This window comes from Alosa pseudoharengus, unplaced genomic scaffold (assembly GCF_046254945.1).
Source record: "Alosa pseudoharengus isolate Yale_2024_CS ecotype anadromous, Long Island Sound unplaced genomic scaffold, YU_APseudo_1.1 YU_APseudo_1.1_scf_2, whole genome shotgun sequence".
NCBI lineage: Eukaryota > Metazoa > Chordata > Actinopteri > Clupeiformes > Clupeidae > Alosa > Alosa pseudoharengus.
Window position 1 is genome coordinate 39,227,258 of NW_027468663.1, and position 16,468 is coordinate 39,243,725.

At 40.3% G+C, this 16,468-nt stretch overlaps 1 protein-coding gene across 1 annotated transcript; it reads left to right on the plus strand.

Moving 5' to 3' along the window:
• The first annotated feature begins 7,302 nt into the window (after positions 1 to 7,302).
• znf330 (zinc finger protein 330) lies at positions 7,303 to 15,187 on the plus strand. Its single transcript, XM_076294956.1, has 10 exons — positions 7,303 to 7,411; positions 7,760 to 7,931; positions 8,882 to 8,901; positions 9,055 to 9,125; positions 10,604 to 10,680; positions 11,084 to 11,210; positions 12,191 to 12,295; positions 13,509 to 13,555; positions 13,676 to 13,793; positions 14,735 to 15,187. Exons 2-10 carry the CDS (start codon positions 7,812 to 7,814, stop codon positions 14,986 to 14,988), a joined length of 939 nt encoding a protein of 312 aa, XP_076151071.1. The 5' UTR covers positions 7,303 to 7,411; positions 7,760 to 7,811; the 3' UTR covers positions 14,989 to 15,187.
• The last annotated feature ends 1,281 nt before the right edge of the window (positions 15,188 to 16,468 follow it).

Consider the following 16,468-nt stretch of genomic DNA (forward strand, 5'->3'; position numbering starts at 1 on the left):
CTGTAAAGAAGTCATCCTTGTTTATCAAAGACTGGCTAGAGAAGGGCATCTGGTCAGTCCTGCATTTAATTGATTCTAATGGATGTCTTTTAACATATCCAAGCTTTTGTTTGAAGTATGAGATAACCTGCCACATTGATACATATCATTCTGTATTTGATGACATACCTGACTCCATTTTAGGCCTAATAAGAGGAATAATTTCAGATCCCAATATTTGTCCTTCCCTACCACAGCTCGTTGTTGAAGGTTGTGCCTTTAAAGGACAAGTTCAGTATTTTACACTTAAAGCCCTGTTTTCAGATAGTTTATTAAATAGAAAGTTTAAGAGTTTTAGATTCTCCAACAAATGTCTTAGAAACCTATTTATCAACCTGTCTTAGGCTACCCCTTATTAAAATATAGAAATTCCATTTTAAAAGTATTTCCAAAGAATCGTATACAGCTTTTGCGAACTAAATACATGAGATATCCCATAATGCCTAAGGCCAAAGAGCTACATTTCAAAACTTTGAATGGAATATACCCCTCCTACGAATTAATCAAAAGGCGATTTGGGATTGAAACTGATAATTGTGCATTTTGTAATTGGCTGGAAGAACCGCTGAGCATCTCTTTGTCGAATGTGTTTATGTTAAAACCTTGTGGCTTGACCTTCATAACTGGCTCAGTCCTAAATGTTTTATGTTAGATAACTTTGACTTAAAGGACATTATATATGGACTCTTTACTGTGAATGATAAAGATGATCTCTTAGTCAATGTGATTGTTATTCTCTGTACATGTTTTATACATAAATGTAAATACTCAAAGGTTAAGCCCACTTTTAGTGGGTTTTACAATGAGTTCCTTAATTATACAAAAGCCTTTAAAGCTATGAAGTCTAAGAAAGCAGTACAACTTTTGAACAGTGTTACAGAATATGATTTAATGACTAAGCCCTAGTTATATGTTTTTTTTTCTGTTTTGATTATTATTATTATTATTTTTTGTCTTTGCTTCCTCCTTTTAAATTACGCCTGATCCTGTACATAGATGGATTCCTCATGGATTGTTTTGACCCATGTTTATTGTACTTGAATTACCATTACAAAAAAAAAAAAAAATCAAAGCAAAATACATGGATGGAAAAAGTCTGTTTCGTATCATATTGCTTAGCTTAAATATATTTACACTGAGCTAAAAAAAATAACCTAAAAAAAAATGACATGGAATAACAGCCCACAACGTGGCCGACATGAATAGCCTACTTAAACAGGTAAAATGTAGGCTACTAAAACACCATCAAAAATTAAGAGGAATTACCACAGTACATAACAGTGGACATGTGCAAGTCAAAAGTCTCAAGTCTGAAGTCTAGAGCAAGTCCAAGTAATTTTTTGTCAAGTCGAGGCATAGGCTCGGGTCAAGCAAGTCACAAGGCATACAAATTCATGATGACTTGCCCACGTTTTCATTTACTGCTACATCTAGGCTAGTTGACTGCTGGAGTTTTATTTGTAGGCAAAAAAAAAAAGTTTTTTGCTACTCAGCCTACTCAAAAGGCATTGCATTCAAGTTACATACATCTAAATAAGATGAAATGTATATGAATACAAATAAATGTATTTCAATACCTATTTAGCCTGGCTAACACCAGACCTCATCTCATTGAGATGGGGTCTGGGAACTACACATTCATTTTCTCGTATCTATCAGACGTGGTTTACGAATGCCCAGAGCCGTTTATTGGCCGCTACGAATGTCTATCAAATGTGTCTGTACGTAGCTGTATCGTCATTGTCTTGCTGTCCCCCCTCCGTTCTGTGATTGGTTCCTTCGTTGAGGTGAAAATCGGGTCCATGGAATCCAGACTGCCTAGCAGCGAGAATAAAATTGCGCACGTAATGGGGAAACCCAGGGTATACCTATAAATTATGCCTCAAACATTAGGCTAGCCTACATCAAATCATGAAAATGTATTCAAGTTACACATCATCAGCAGGGACCCCGCCTATCAGCCCAAATAACGTTGAAAAAATTAACTAATCAATCAGTCAGAGACTAGGCTACTGCCCAACTTTGGCAAGCTCGACGGCGCAACCGCTGCAAAAAAGGGGAAGAGGTTTTGGGACCCTATAATATTATACATAAGCAAGCCTAACATGTGAAATAAGCTAACACTTTTCTTTGCTGATTGCTGGCAGTTTATTAACTTAGCCCACTGACTGTTAGGCCTACTAGCCTAGGGACAGGGACGTTTTTTAGGGAAATAAAGAGAGCGGCTTACAATTACATTGTCTTAAATTGCCAATGTTTTTGCAAATCACTTAGAAAATATTTCAGTCATTTCACATATTTCAATCTGATATCATGTTAGCTAAAAAGCATAATCGATTCACAGCCAACTCTTAATATCTCAAATTTCACGTTTTCACAAACCAGAAACTTGAGGTTTCTATCATGACTATCTTCTAATGGATGAAAATCGTGGTGGTTATGTCGCTAAATTGCGCACTATTGGACCTTGCAGACTGCTATTCATTTCTTCTTTGAGTTATCAGATACATCATCTGTGTACCCAAACTTTATTATTTTTTGGTATAAAGGTAGGGCCTATAACTTCAAGTTCCTTGGTGTTATCACAGAAGACCTATGGGTTGGTCACACTGACCAGATTGTAAAAAAAGCCCAACAGCGTCTTTTCCATCTCAGACGACTAAGAAATTTGGTATGCGATCCAAGATCCTGAAGGGCTTTTACAGAGGCACTAGAGAGCATCCTGACTGGAGGCATAAATGCATGGTTTGGAAGCTGCAATCAAACAGCACTAAGCACTACAAAGTGCATAGGCCTACAGCAAGGCATCTGTGGATGTGATCTGCCCTCCATCAGGACTATTAGGCTATACAACAGGAGATGCATAAGAAAGGCCAAAAGAATCTATATGGACCCCAGCCATCCTAGGCTGTTTCAGCTGCTACCCTCTGGCAAGCGATATCGAAAGCTCGGACCACCAGACTCCAGAAGAGTTGTTTTCCACCAAGTGATAAGGCTTTTCTTTTTCTCCACACACACACAGACACACACACACACACACACACACACACACACACAACATACTATACTCAAGGATGGGAAGTATTTCTAATACATGTATTTAAAATACCTATTTCAAATACAAAATACTATTTTGTAATTTGTATTTTATTGAGATGATGAAAATGCCTTCATATTTTGTATCAAAATACTTCAGTGTTGTGTATTTTTGTATTTTCAAAATACTGTAAAATACTTTCTGTGAAACACTGTGATTACATCTATCTATAAAGCACAACATCTCTTGTCTCTGTCTGTCTGTGGCACCCTCACATGGTCAAGCCCCTCTGCTCCAGAAGAGCGTTTATTTTCCTTGCTGGACTGATTTCACGATCACATATACGTTCAATGTTGCAATATTATCAGAAGGCCCTGTGTGCAATTTGCTTTTGAGCAGGATCTTACAAGAACATTTCAAAATGAATGTAAAGACACAGTGATGATTAGATTTTGCACTCAGCTGTAGCCTGCCTAGTGGTGAGTCTGTTATAGCCTATTTACTTGTATTGTAGCCTATAAGCGATAACTAAATCAGCTTTTTACCACCTCAAAAATATTGCGAAACTCAGAGGGCTGATGTCAAAACATGACTTAGAAAAACTCATTCATGCATTTATCTCCAGCAGAGTTGATTACTGCAATGGACTGTTCACAGGCCTTCCTAAAAAGACTATTAAACAGCTTCAGGTGATACAAAATGCAGCAGCTAGGATTCTAAGAAAAACTGACCACATTACTCCAATCCTTGCACTGGCTTCCAGTAAGTCACAGAATTGACTTTAAAGCACTATTGCTTGTTTATAAATCAGTAAATGGAGCAGGACCTAAATACCTATCAGACATGCTTCGGCAGTACACACCTTCTCATCCTCTCAGGTCCCAGGTGAGAAACCTGTTAGCAAAACCTAGAACTAAACATGGTGAAGCAGCTTTTAGCTGCTGCGGCTCAGCTCTGGAACCAACTTTCAGATGACATCAAAAAGTCCCCAACTGTAGCCAGTTTTAAATCTAGACTTAAGACCAAACTGTTCTCAGATGCTGTTCAGATTCAAGATGAATGGCGTGCTCAATTCCTTTTGAGTTTAATTTGGGTGCTCTTCGGTCCAAGGTAGAACGTCTAAGAGGCAAGGCCGTAGTCATCTCAACATTGGGGGGGACCAAATCTGTGGTGGGGTCTGAGGGACCCCCAAACAGAATTTCAATACATTTCCTACCATGCAAAAATATTATTAAAAATCACAAACAAGTCGTCAGTTAGGTCAGTCAATTAGGGTATTCCAAACTTTTGACGGACATAGGCAGGGCATGGATGGATTATGAACCCCTGGGCACAGATGCCCCCCCCCCCCTTCAGATAGAGGGGTCCTGAGGCATTCTCCCAAGGAAGATTTTTTTATTTTTAAAAAAATGACCCACCAGATGACTTCTGGTGAGTTTTGTGAAAAGAGAAGGGTGGAGAAGAAGCAACTTCACACAGAGGCTTGGGCTTCAGGGCCCCCTGAGCTCTTGGGCCCAGTAAGCCCATTCAGTAATCCATCCCTGGACCAGTGACTCCATTTGTTTTCAAAATGTATACTTTAAAAGAAATTACAAACTAGAGTATGATAACCTCTATATTACACAGAATGTGGTTCTTTGACTTATTACTTACACCTGAAGATTAAACTAAGGCTTAGACTCGTTTGGCCTAATAAGATTTTGTCTTTTAATTTAGATTTTATTATGCTGGCGGCTAATCACACATTTTAACATAGTTTGAAAGGAACAGGATTCAGGAATAGGCTACTAAGACAGGCCCCTCTTCTGTCTGACTCACTTCATGTTACCCCTGTATGCATTATAGACTGGCTTCTGACAGAAATTACGTTTTGTGCCAACATGTAGAAACACTAGGCCTACTACAGCCTTTAATTGGTGAATGGAGGTGCAAATTCCTTTCTTTGGTTATTGTCCGCGATTCACATTAACTATAAGCTAAACCTTTCCAATAAGTTTTGTGAAAATTGTACCGGTAGCTTTTGCGATATTGTTGACAGCCCTACCTCACCGCAGTAGGGTGCAGTAAATGGAAGCTTTTAATAGTGCACGCCACTAACGAAAAATCACCAGGACAAACCACTCAGGGGTGTAGGCTACTCTGGAACCATAGGTCACTAATTTGTGCGTTAGTTACGTTTGATTACATTTCTGATGCGTGTTGGTTGCCTGCAGGCCTAGTATAGCGCTTTATTCTTACTTTCTTTTTCTATGTCCGTATATTGGGGGGGACATTTTGGTCATATTTGAATATTGGGGGGGACACGTCCCCCTCAATGTCTATGGTGACTACGGCCCTACTAAGAGGCAGTGTAGAGAAAGAATTTTCTGATAGCAGAGTCACTGTTCTCAGATGCTTTCTGCTAACTGTGCCGAGTTACAAATTCGGAATCTGCCTTGATAATTATTCTACCTTGTCTTTTATTACTTTTTTTTACTACTTTTACCTTTGTTTTTGCTTACTAATTATTCTTTATTTTTAAATGATTTTACCTTGTGTTTTATGTTTTCTTTTTATTATGATCTTTACCTTTTGACCTATTCTTTGACTATATTGCCCTTCTATGCTTTTATTTGTTGTTATTGTTTGGTTTTGTTTATGTAAAGCACATTGAATGACCTCTGTGTATGAAATGCGCTATATAAATAAACTTGACTTGACTTGACTTGACTATGCAACCATTCTATTAAACGCTGTGTGCTATTAAACGATGTGTGCTATGACCGCTATGTTCTTGCACTATTTTCCCCCATGATCATATTGTTTCAGTTATCCAAAAGGCCTGAAGGATGCTCTTTATTATATGGCAATTTTGAAAAAAATCCCCCCCCCTGTCATTGCTCATGGTCCCCCCCACCCGTTGCTCTCTGGCGCCAACCCTGGCAGAGGTTTATATTGGGATGTCTAACATGAGGGGTCATATCTAATCTGTTGACCGATTATAGAAGGAGTCTCTTGCTTTCAGATGTTTTTCCAGGTAGTGTACAATTGAAGGGATAGACGAAAAAGGTTTTTAGAAAGAAGTATTTTGTAGTATTTTGAAAATACAAAAATACAGTATTTTATTTTGATATTTTTTTTTGGCTGCTGTATTTTATAGCTTATTTTGATAAATTTTTAGGGTGGATATTTGGTATTTTATTTGGAAATGCATTTTTATGTATTTGTGCCCATCCCTGCCTAGGCTAAATTAAAGACAATCTGAACCATATTTGCAAGTTACCTCAGTCTCGTTTGATTTGGCACTCAATCACCTAAAGCCCTCCTTACACTTACAGACTTTGGAAAGATTTGCAAAGATTTGGAAAAGATTTTTGAAAGACTACAGTCTTAGACCCTCTCGCATCTAAAGACAAGTAGTAGGCCTAGAGTTTTAAGTCACAGAGTCTTAGACCCTCTCACATCTAAAGACAAGTAGTAGGCCTAGAGTTTTAAGTCACAGACTAGGGATCTTGCAGGGTCACTATTTACAAGACTGCAACTAGATTCCTTTAAATTATTACCCATCGTGCAATAGATAAACAGGAACTGAAAGCATAGGCTACTAAACTCAAAGTCGTATTTTCGTGTTTCTGCAGCATTGTTTCATGCGTGACATCCCTAACCGATATAGAGTTGTTCTGTCACGTGGAAGAGCCGACTAAATATGAATAAGAAATGACAAATATTATAAGAATAACAAATAGGCTACAGCTGTCGCCTAGGCTACTTTGCCACTTGTTTGTTGTTGGAGAGAGGTCACTATTGGTTTTTATAGTTCACGTCACTATTTGCATGAGCCACGACTAGAAAGACTTGCGATAATATCAAACATGTTTGATATTGTCGTAACGGCAAAACTAGAAAAGGACTGACTCCGACTGACTTAAAACCGCTAAGATTGGCACCTTACACTTAACCAGAGAATGTGACTTAACGATCTAGTTGACGGGAGCGCGCCGCAAACCGCGACCGCGATTCCAGTAGCCTACAACTCCCATGATTTCTTTCCGACTTTGGAAATGTAATCGCCGACTGTGAAAACAGACCAAAATCGTACAATGTAAGGCCGCCATTAGCTGTTTCTAGTCTTGAATTTCCCCTGGGGATCAATAAAGTATCTATCTATCTATCTATCTATCTATCTAGTCTGAATATTTTTTACAGTCTGAATGAATGGAGGGGGAGAACAGCGGAACAGATGCAAAGTGCTCGTGTTTCTACCCGGAATGAGATCCAGGATGTATGCAAGTTGCTAACTTCCAGTTAGCAGTTTGGCTGGATGGTCCGAGGGTGAGAAGCTTTCGATATTTACAGGTATGTGCCTTTCCGCCAGAGATAGTAATTAAGTCAATACCAAGAACACTGTAATCAGTGGAGTCTATAGTAGGCCTAGTACTTTTATGGCCATTAAATAGACTGCTACTGTTTATCCTGTCTGTCATGCATCGTGCTCACATAGGCTACGTGTCAACAAGGAGTTTTTAGCAGTGACTTGATTCAGAGTATGTAACATTAATATTAAGTTCAATATGCAGTTCAAGCCAGCAAAAAACATAACAACTTTTGACTTTTAAGATACGATGTTTTCTTTTACAACTTAAGTCTGAACTGGTTAAAGTCAACAACTGTAATGTAAATGTTCCAACACATTTTCTGCGTCAGGTCACATCTACTGAGCTAACGTCGCTTGTCAAGCCTCTTTTACCAAGGAAAGATGCCGAAAAAGAAGACCGGTGCCCGTAAGAAGGCTGAGAGTCGCAAGGAACGAGAGAAACAGAGTCGGGCCAACAGAGATCACGTTGATGTAGCGAAGCATCCGTGCAATACAACCATGGTAGTTACACAGTTGCCTTCTCTTGCTGCTATTTTTTGTGAACATATATAGCTGGATACAGAAGATCAAACCAATGAACCAATGGGTGGAGGTGAATAACATCTTTCGCCACATCATGTGGGTGTCACTAGAACCATCTACCAGGGAACAGTCCAATCTAGTGATGATAATAATAATTTGCTGCCAAATTAGGCAACAGGAGCTAGTTAAAACCTAAAATTATTTACTGGGGCACATGCTCCAGTTAAAGGGGTCTAGTGACACTCATAAATGAATATGATTAGCCGCTCTATTGTCCACAATTTTGAATGAAAGTAGTGAAATTAACATGAACTAAGTGAAAAGTACTTTTCAATAGGCCCTTTATTTGAGACACCATTTAGTGTTAGCAAGTGTTAACAAAAGTCCACTTTTTTGAGGTTCATGTATTTTATCTAAAGGTTGTGTGTGAGTAAAGACCATAGACAGGACAAGTCCCCCCAGTTATCTACTCTCTTATTGGAGCATAGTTTTGATCTAAACGTCTCTCAAATCGAAGTTGATGTGCCAGCAACAGAAGGAATCCCTCTGATTCTCCTCTGATTCTAAAGACCTAACAGCCCTTTCCTTCAAGCTTACAACTCTGTTATGTAGCTTTACGATTTTGCTTCATTGCAAGCGCCTCATGCTTAATCACCCCTAAGCACACTATGTAGATACTGTTTTAGACTTGATTAGATTTAGTGTTATTTAGTACAATTTGTATTTTAGTATATTCTTTATCTTCTACTGTCCTTATTGCTTAGTTGTGTTTTTTATATATACTTTTTCTGCTACCTTTTCTGCATGGTGTGTGTGTGTGATGTCTGTATGTTACTGAGACCTTGAATTTCCCCTCGGGGATCAATAAAGTATCTATCTATCTATCTACCTACCTACCTACTCTCATTATGTGCCTTGTAACTTTGCAGGATTGTGACAAATGCCAAAGGTGAGTTTACCCTCATATGTAGTTTGTGCATGATCAGCATCTCTTTCCACTGACATCTTCACATACATTCTCCATTAATGTCCAGATGAAGCCTTTTACAAACGTTTCCTCTTGTTTGGTGTCTTTCCTGTCTCTATTGTGATGTCTTCTCAGGAAACAGAAAAATAGAGCTTTCTGCTACTTTTGTGCCTCGGTCCAGAAGCTGCCCATGTGTGCTCAGTGTGGTGAGTGTTCTGCTAGAATTCTGCTTGGACAGATTCTTTTGGAACAAACTCTGTTTTGTAGTGCAAAAGTGTATGCGTTCTATTTTCTGTTATCCATAAATGATATCCAGATGTTATCCAATGTGTAGCACTATTGTAGGTGGTGTGAAGTGGTGTCCATTACATCCAGTTTGTACAACATCCTTCTATTGAGAAACCAACTCCGGGGGCTCTAGAGCTGTATCCCATGTAGAGCCCACCTACTTTATCAGCTTGTCCAGCAGATGGCTGAAAAGGAAGAGCCTTTGCAAAAGGAGAGAAGTGCCGCCCACTTCCGAGTTACACATAAGTCTTTAATGTGACAACGTTTCGGCCTGTCGGCCTTCCTCAGGTCACGTATGAAAAGGAAGAGCCGTCTGTGCTGCAGTAGGTGATTTTAAAAGAAAAATATTAAGACCGTCCTTTTTCACTAGATAATTGCCCTCCACAGCTGCAAGTGTAACTTCAAAAGTGAGATAAGTTTACTCTGCTGGAGTGGGAGTGATCAAAGGCCGAGTGACCCTTCCAGAAGAGAATACTGCTACCCCTACTTCCTAATATTTCCTCTCAACAGGAAGATATACACTAGGGGGTAAAGGTACACACATTTGCATGAAACCGTTTAGGATGTTGAGTTCAATACAGATTTCTACTGAATGTACCAAATGCAGTCTTAAACTTTTTTTGCGTGCAGACCATGTTTCAAATTCGAGTTCTACACAAACATATTAAGTGACGGACCATATGTCAGTTCAGTTAATTAACGGCAAAACACCTTTTCAAAATACTATTCCTGCTTGAGTTGAGCATCAGCGATATTGTTAGTGAATGTTAGGCTAGCAGTACTTACTGGCTTACTCTTAACGAAAATTACCCGAACCTGACAAACACTGAGGTATGTATCAAATTGTGATTTTTGTGTACCATTACACTCCTAGTAAACAGCTATCTACTAATATGAATTGGTTCCCAAACCTTTCATGGCAGGTCCCTTTGGATTGGTTTGTGTTAGGTGTATGTCTGTTATATTGATATTAGGTTAGCTATTTTCTAACATATAGGTTATTGGTAGGTAGGCTATAAACTCCTCACCAAGTAGGTTAATTCAGGCTACTATACTGTAAGAGCACTGTCATACTTAAATTGACCAGTAATGACAGTTGGTTGTTTTTTCACCTTCAACATGCGTCTTCCCTGGAGGCCACACCACACTTTGGGAACCACTGATTTAGCTGTTGAGCATGTTGATGATGCTCTTTTTAGACAACTGCTATAATACGCAAGCAAGATGTTGAAGGTTGGACTGATGTTCTGACATTGCATAAGGGAGGAAATGGTTCTGTTTTTTTGACAATAGGAGTGTATGTGACCTTGCTAATTAGACACTTCAAAAGATAAATCCTGTTGACAGACATTACCCTTCTGAATTGTGCTTTTCCCTTTGAACACTCTGTACAAAGGCAAAACAAAATGCATGAAGTCCTCGGACTGTGTCATCAAACACCCTGGCATCCACAGCACGGGGATGGGCATGGTGGTAAGAACTGCTATTTTGTGGTCGTATTCTATGAATTAAGTATTACTCTGTCCATGGAAGCTGCCAGTTTAAGTCTTTTGTGACTTCAGAGGGCCTCCAGCTCTTGTGTGGTAGAGGAACTGGATTGGTATATCATCATGAATTAGCCCTCAACAACTACAGAAATGTTAAGTCATGATTTCACACAGGCCCAAGAGTTATTCTTACTAGTTGTTGAGACAAAAGAACTCTGCATGATTTTTGAGAGATTGACAGGTCAGGATGCTTGTGTGTATTGTGGCATCATGATGGAATTTATGAGATTGTTGAAATTATAAGTTTTGTTTTTAAATGTTGGGCCATAGTTGGTGAAGCCTTTTTATCTGTGCGTGTCTGTGTTTGATTTGATGTTTTCTGACACTAGGGGGCAGTGTGTGATTTTTGTGAGGCCTGGGTGTGCCACGGGAGGAAGTGTCTGAGCACTCATGCCTGCACGTGCCCTCTCTCTGATGCTGACTGCATTGAGTGTGACCGCAGCGTATGGGAGCATGGTAAGCAATTACCTGCAGAGAATCGATTTGTTTGAAAGGATACGCTTTCCTAGTCTGGTACTAAACCAAAAATGCGTAGATTCCACACTAACTACCCAGGGGCAATGAGGTAGCACACACAGTCTTCATAAAACTGGACTCATCTCTATTTCACCATTTTATTCAGCCAAGTCCAGAACAAATGAACTGATGAAGGCTATGCGGCCGAAACGCTGCCATTTTTGTTCTTGACTATCTCATTACCCTTGGGTAGCTAGTGTGGTACCTGTAAAGAATCTTCCAAAAAGAAGAACATAATGTTGGCAGAGCTGTAAAGCTCACTGCACTCAGTGCTTTTAATGCAGAACCCAAGCCTGTTCACCCATACTTGCACACAGTGCTTTTAATGCAGAACCCAAGACTGTTCACCCATACTTGCACACAGTGCTTTTAATGCAAAACCCAAGACTGTTCACCCATACTTGCACACAGTGCTTTTAATGCAGAACCCAAGCCTGTTCACCCATACTTGCACACAGTGCTTTTAATGCAGAACCCAAGCCTGTTCACCCATACTTGCACACAGTGCTTTTAATGCAGAACCCAAGCCTGTTCACCCATACTTGCACACAGTGCTTTTAATGCAGAACCCAAGCCTGTTCACCCATACTTGCACACAGTGCTTTTAATGCAGAACCCAAGCCTGTTCACCCATACTTGCGCTGCAGCACTCACATTGAGAGCAAAATCTCCCCTCTTAATGTCATCAGTATCAGAATATTGGTTGCATGTAAATGAGCCTAGTTGTAAATTTACCATGGAGTACTTGTAGTGAAACATTGTTGGGCTGGGAAGGGAAAGGGGTCGAGTTGGGTTAAGTCTTTCTCATTGCAGTGGAATAGCAGCATGATGTTATTGTTTAGTTGCAGGGTGATTCTGAGGTCGGTTCCATCCTGCCCTGAAGGCTTACTTGACTTCCACCTAATGTTCTTTCATCACAGGGGGACGCATCTTCCGCTGCTCCTTCTGTGATAACTTCCTGTGCGAAGATGACCAGTTTGAACACCAGGCCAGCTGCCAGGTCCTGGAGGCCGAGACCTATAAATGTGAGTCTGCAGCATCTCCGGGATCCCGTCCTCTCACCTTGTACAGTTATCCGCCGTGTTGTGGTGGTGCATTTCATTAGGCTAAACAGCATTTTATTGTGTGTGTGTGTGTATGTTAGAAGTTAGATTTATGGTTCTGCATAGAATCAACAGCATAGCCCCACAGATCCCTCTGCATCGTGCATCCCCAAAAAGACTGCAATCTTTACAATTACTTCCGCATTCATGAGCGATAGCTTAATCTACACTTGTTTTTGTGTCTAACCTTTAACATCAAATAAATAAATTCTCATCAGTTGTTGTATGGTATGCACGTTCATAGTGGGATATTTGCACGCACAGCACTATTAAAGCGCATTCGAGATCCAAAATGTTAGTAGAGGCGGAGCTCCACCTGTAAGATATATGACAGAATCCTACACGTGAGAACTTCGTTTTTAAGACAATTGATTGGTCAGTGTGCGGTAGATTACACGATTTGAGCTATAACTTAGCACATAACCTCCTCCCGACCAGGTTTGGTTGACAGCATAAGATACCATGGTGATATAGCGACACTAAAACAGATCCACTTTCGTGTCACAGCATAGCCTGGCTTTGAGCGCAACATACCTCGCTAACCCACTAATCGAGATTCGTAGTACACCCCACTGGTGTGCCCCAGAGTATGTTTGTGTGTGTATTTTGGGTTAATTACACCCATGGGTCTTACCCTTTGTATACAGGTAGTTCTGACAGTGTCACTGTTTATAATTACCCAATGCACCGTTGGAAGGAAATAAACTAAGAATGGATGTAGTTGACTTTGATTTTATTCATCTTATTGTGACTTGATATTTTATGTTTTGTGTATGCTGATTTTGTTCTTACTATTGAGGGTCAGAAGGTGAAATCAAGGTTTGTACAGAGGCAAATCTAAATGTACAAAAAACATTTCCATTTGCATCGTGCCCCAGTTCTAATAATTTGTTTATTGGAGTTTACTGTGTCTTTTTCTCTAACTGTTGCAGATATAAGAAATGGCCAAACAAATACCATTTATATGTCTATGGAGTTTGCTACTCTGAGGCCACTGTGTGGAGTCAACACAGAAGCATAAATCTAGCTTTACAGAAGATGGCAAACATGCCAAAAAAGTGATGCAGGTTGACACATAATGACTATTGTACCAGATCATTGAGTGTAAAAACTAACCATGTTTTTTTTTTTTTAGGCATTTCCTGTAACCGTCTTGGGCAGCACTCTTGTTTGCGATGCAAGGTGAGTCCTGTGACAAACTCAATCCCTGGTTGTAAAAGGTGACTGGTGGTAGTGTGTTCATTTCCTGTTGCACACTGAACAACACTGAGCTGACACTGAAGAGCTCATCCTTTGTTGCAGGCATGTTACTGTGATGACCACGCACGTAGCAAAGTTTTCAAGCAAGAGAAAGGCAAGGCGCCTCCCTGCCCAAAGTGTGGACATGAAACACAGGAGACCAAGGATCTCAGCATGTCAAGTAAGTCTTCCTCATCAGTAAGATGCAATGAACTTCCAGAGGAAGAATCGGAGGTGTGGATCTGAGGGATGACCCTTAGCAGATTACAGACACTTCCTATCCTGTGTGCGCAAAGCGTGGAGTGACCTAAGAGAAATCCAGTCAGCTTATCAGAACACTTTCAATCATGGTGGTAACCAGAGAGCGTTCAAAAGGATAGTCTCTTAGCTGTTCAACAACATAATGCACCCCAAGATTAGCCTAGAAATCTAGACGCACCCTAGTGGCAGCCAATGTAATTTGCAGCCAGGGTAGGCTAGCAACTTTCCGTTGGCTTGCGAGCTGGAAAAACCAAACCCTAGTCAGGACAATCACATCGTGTATAGAATCGGTGGACGGGCTTAACATAATGATGGCAGAGTTGTGACGGTTCTGCGTGAATTCCCTGCCACTTCCCGGCCACCAGGTCAAGGCTGCCCCTAAATGTACAATTAGAAAGAGAGAAACCTAAGGAATTGTGCAATGTCTGCCCTGTAACGCCTACCGGAGGGAAGGAGTTTAAACAGTTTGTGTCCAGGATGTGAGGGGTCTTCAGAGATGTTTGCTGCCCGTTTCCTTACCCTGAACCGGTACAGGTCAGCACCTGATTGTCCGTTGCAGTCTGGTCTTGTCCTGTTTGGTGGCCGTACCAAACCAAGCGGTGATTGAAGTGTAGAGGACAGACTGGATGATGGCTGTGTAGAAAATGATCAGCATTCCTGAAGTTGACATACCTTTAAATGTCATACTTGAGGGAAATTAGGTCTCTGTTTACAATTACGCTTTACAGATGTTCAGTTTGTATATTTACTTTGTATATTTACTGTTGTAAGCTTCCCTCCCGGCCTTTTTTGCCCCCCTTGTGTCATCTGCCATTAATTTCTCTCTCTGTTCATTCCTCTTTCACTCCCTTTTCTGTGCAGCGCGTACGCTGAAGTTTGGTCGGCAGGGCGGTGGAGACGAGGAAAGCTACTACAATTTTGCGACGTCTGGTTATGCATCAGGTTATGGAGGAGGGAACCAGGATGATGATGAGGAAGATGATTACTACAGAGAGGACGAAGACTATGACGATGATGAAGAGGAGGAAGATGATGACGAGGAAGAGGATGAAGAGGATGTGGGTGAAAATGTGGTGACTGAGGCAGTGTCCAACCTTTCTTTAGGCGCCACCTGAGTGCAGGGGAAGTGCTAGCTCTCTTTTCCATCAGGTTTCTCTCAAGGGTGAGGCCCAGAGTATGTGTTTGTGTGTGTATTTTGGGTTATTTACACCCATGGGTCTTACCCTTTGTATACAGGTAGTTCTGACAGTGTCACTGTTTATAATTACCCAATGCACCGTTGGAAGGAAATAAACTAAGAATGGATGTAGTTGACTTTGATTTTATTCATCTTATTGTCACTTGATATTTTATGTTTTGTGTATGCTGATTTTGTTCTTACTATTGAGGGTCAGGAGGTGAAATCAAGGTTTGTACAGAGGCAAATATAAATGTACAAAAAGCATTTCCATTGTCATTTTGGAGGGTTTTTTGTTTTGGCAACTTGCAAATGAGTTATACAAGCAAGTAGCAAAATCAAGGAAAAGACATTGAAAGTAGAATGCCACAATAAAGTAAAGCGACACAATAACTTATACTTATACATACTTATATCTGTTTTGTTGAGACTACTCGCCAGATGAGAATTTTTTTAGTTATTTATCTAGCTACTTGTGAGTACTGTTTATGAGGCTGCTCTGGATCTAGGTGGCTCATTCTATGACTGCAAAATAAGATGCATCCATGACTGACCAGTAATGATGAGCTTACTTTTCAACGTCAGGAAGACTAAGGAGCTGATCTCAGACTACAGCTGCAGGGAGAAGTGCACACCACTATACACATTGAGAGTTTAGCACTGGAGATAGTCAGCTGTGAGGATCTGAGCTGGTCACACCACATAGGTGTGGTCACGAAGGCAGCGAGACAGTGGCTGGATCTCAAACATCTATTTTCATGCAGCCTAGGTCGTCGAGCTCGTGCACCGGAAATTGTCCGAAGCTCGACGTCATCGAGGATGTCTCATTTGTCTAATTGCAACCAAAGTAGGTGAGAACAACAAGACAAGAGAAAGGGCCGATATGCAAACAAACACAAGAGCATCCTATTCGGAAACGTTTTCAGTCGAAATTGTGCAATCATTGGTCCAAGGTGAAAAGTTCCCTCCCAAGTCTGTCAACTTTTGGTTTCAACAAGTAGCGATTTATAAGTGACAATAAATGAGTAGACAGACTGAGAAAAGATCTTTATATGCTGGAATTGTATGTAATTATGCGCTACTAGCAAACATTTAAAAAAAGATGATGCCTGTATGTTCACGCATTGTATTTAAACTAGATGTACCGCATAGCGGTACAAAATATGACCGCTGCTCAGTCCTGTACATCCATTCCACGAAAATAAATCATATTAATAAATTTGTCTCCGTCTTCTACTTGAACTCTTGAAACTTTTGTGTATGCTTGATTGGAATGTGTGTTTGTGGGCCGCACAAATTTGTAGCACTTGCCAAAACATTTGTAGCATTGTTATAAAACCTTTAAAATATCTAAACAATCACAAGTAGGGCAGTTCATCACAGTCCATCCATTGCAACTGGATTGATGAAAGGTACAC

Bases quoted from the DNA above. Each gene is read 5' to 3' on its own strand.
- znf330 (XM_076294956.1), top strand. From the start codon at position 7,812: ATGCCGAAAAAGAAGACCGGTGCCCGTAAGAAGGCTGAGAGTCGCAAG. The intron at 10,681-11,083 runs GTAAGAACTGCT...TTCTGACACTAG, and splicing joins GCACGGGGATGGGCATGGTG to GGGGCAGTGTGTGATTTTTG. The intron at 13,556-13,675 runs GTGAGTCCTGTG...CCTTTGTTGCAG, and splicing joins ACTCTTGTTTGCGATGCAAG to GCATGTTACTGTGATGACCA.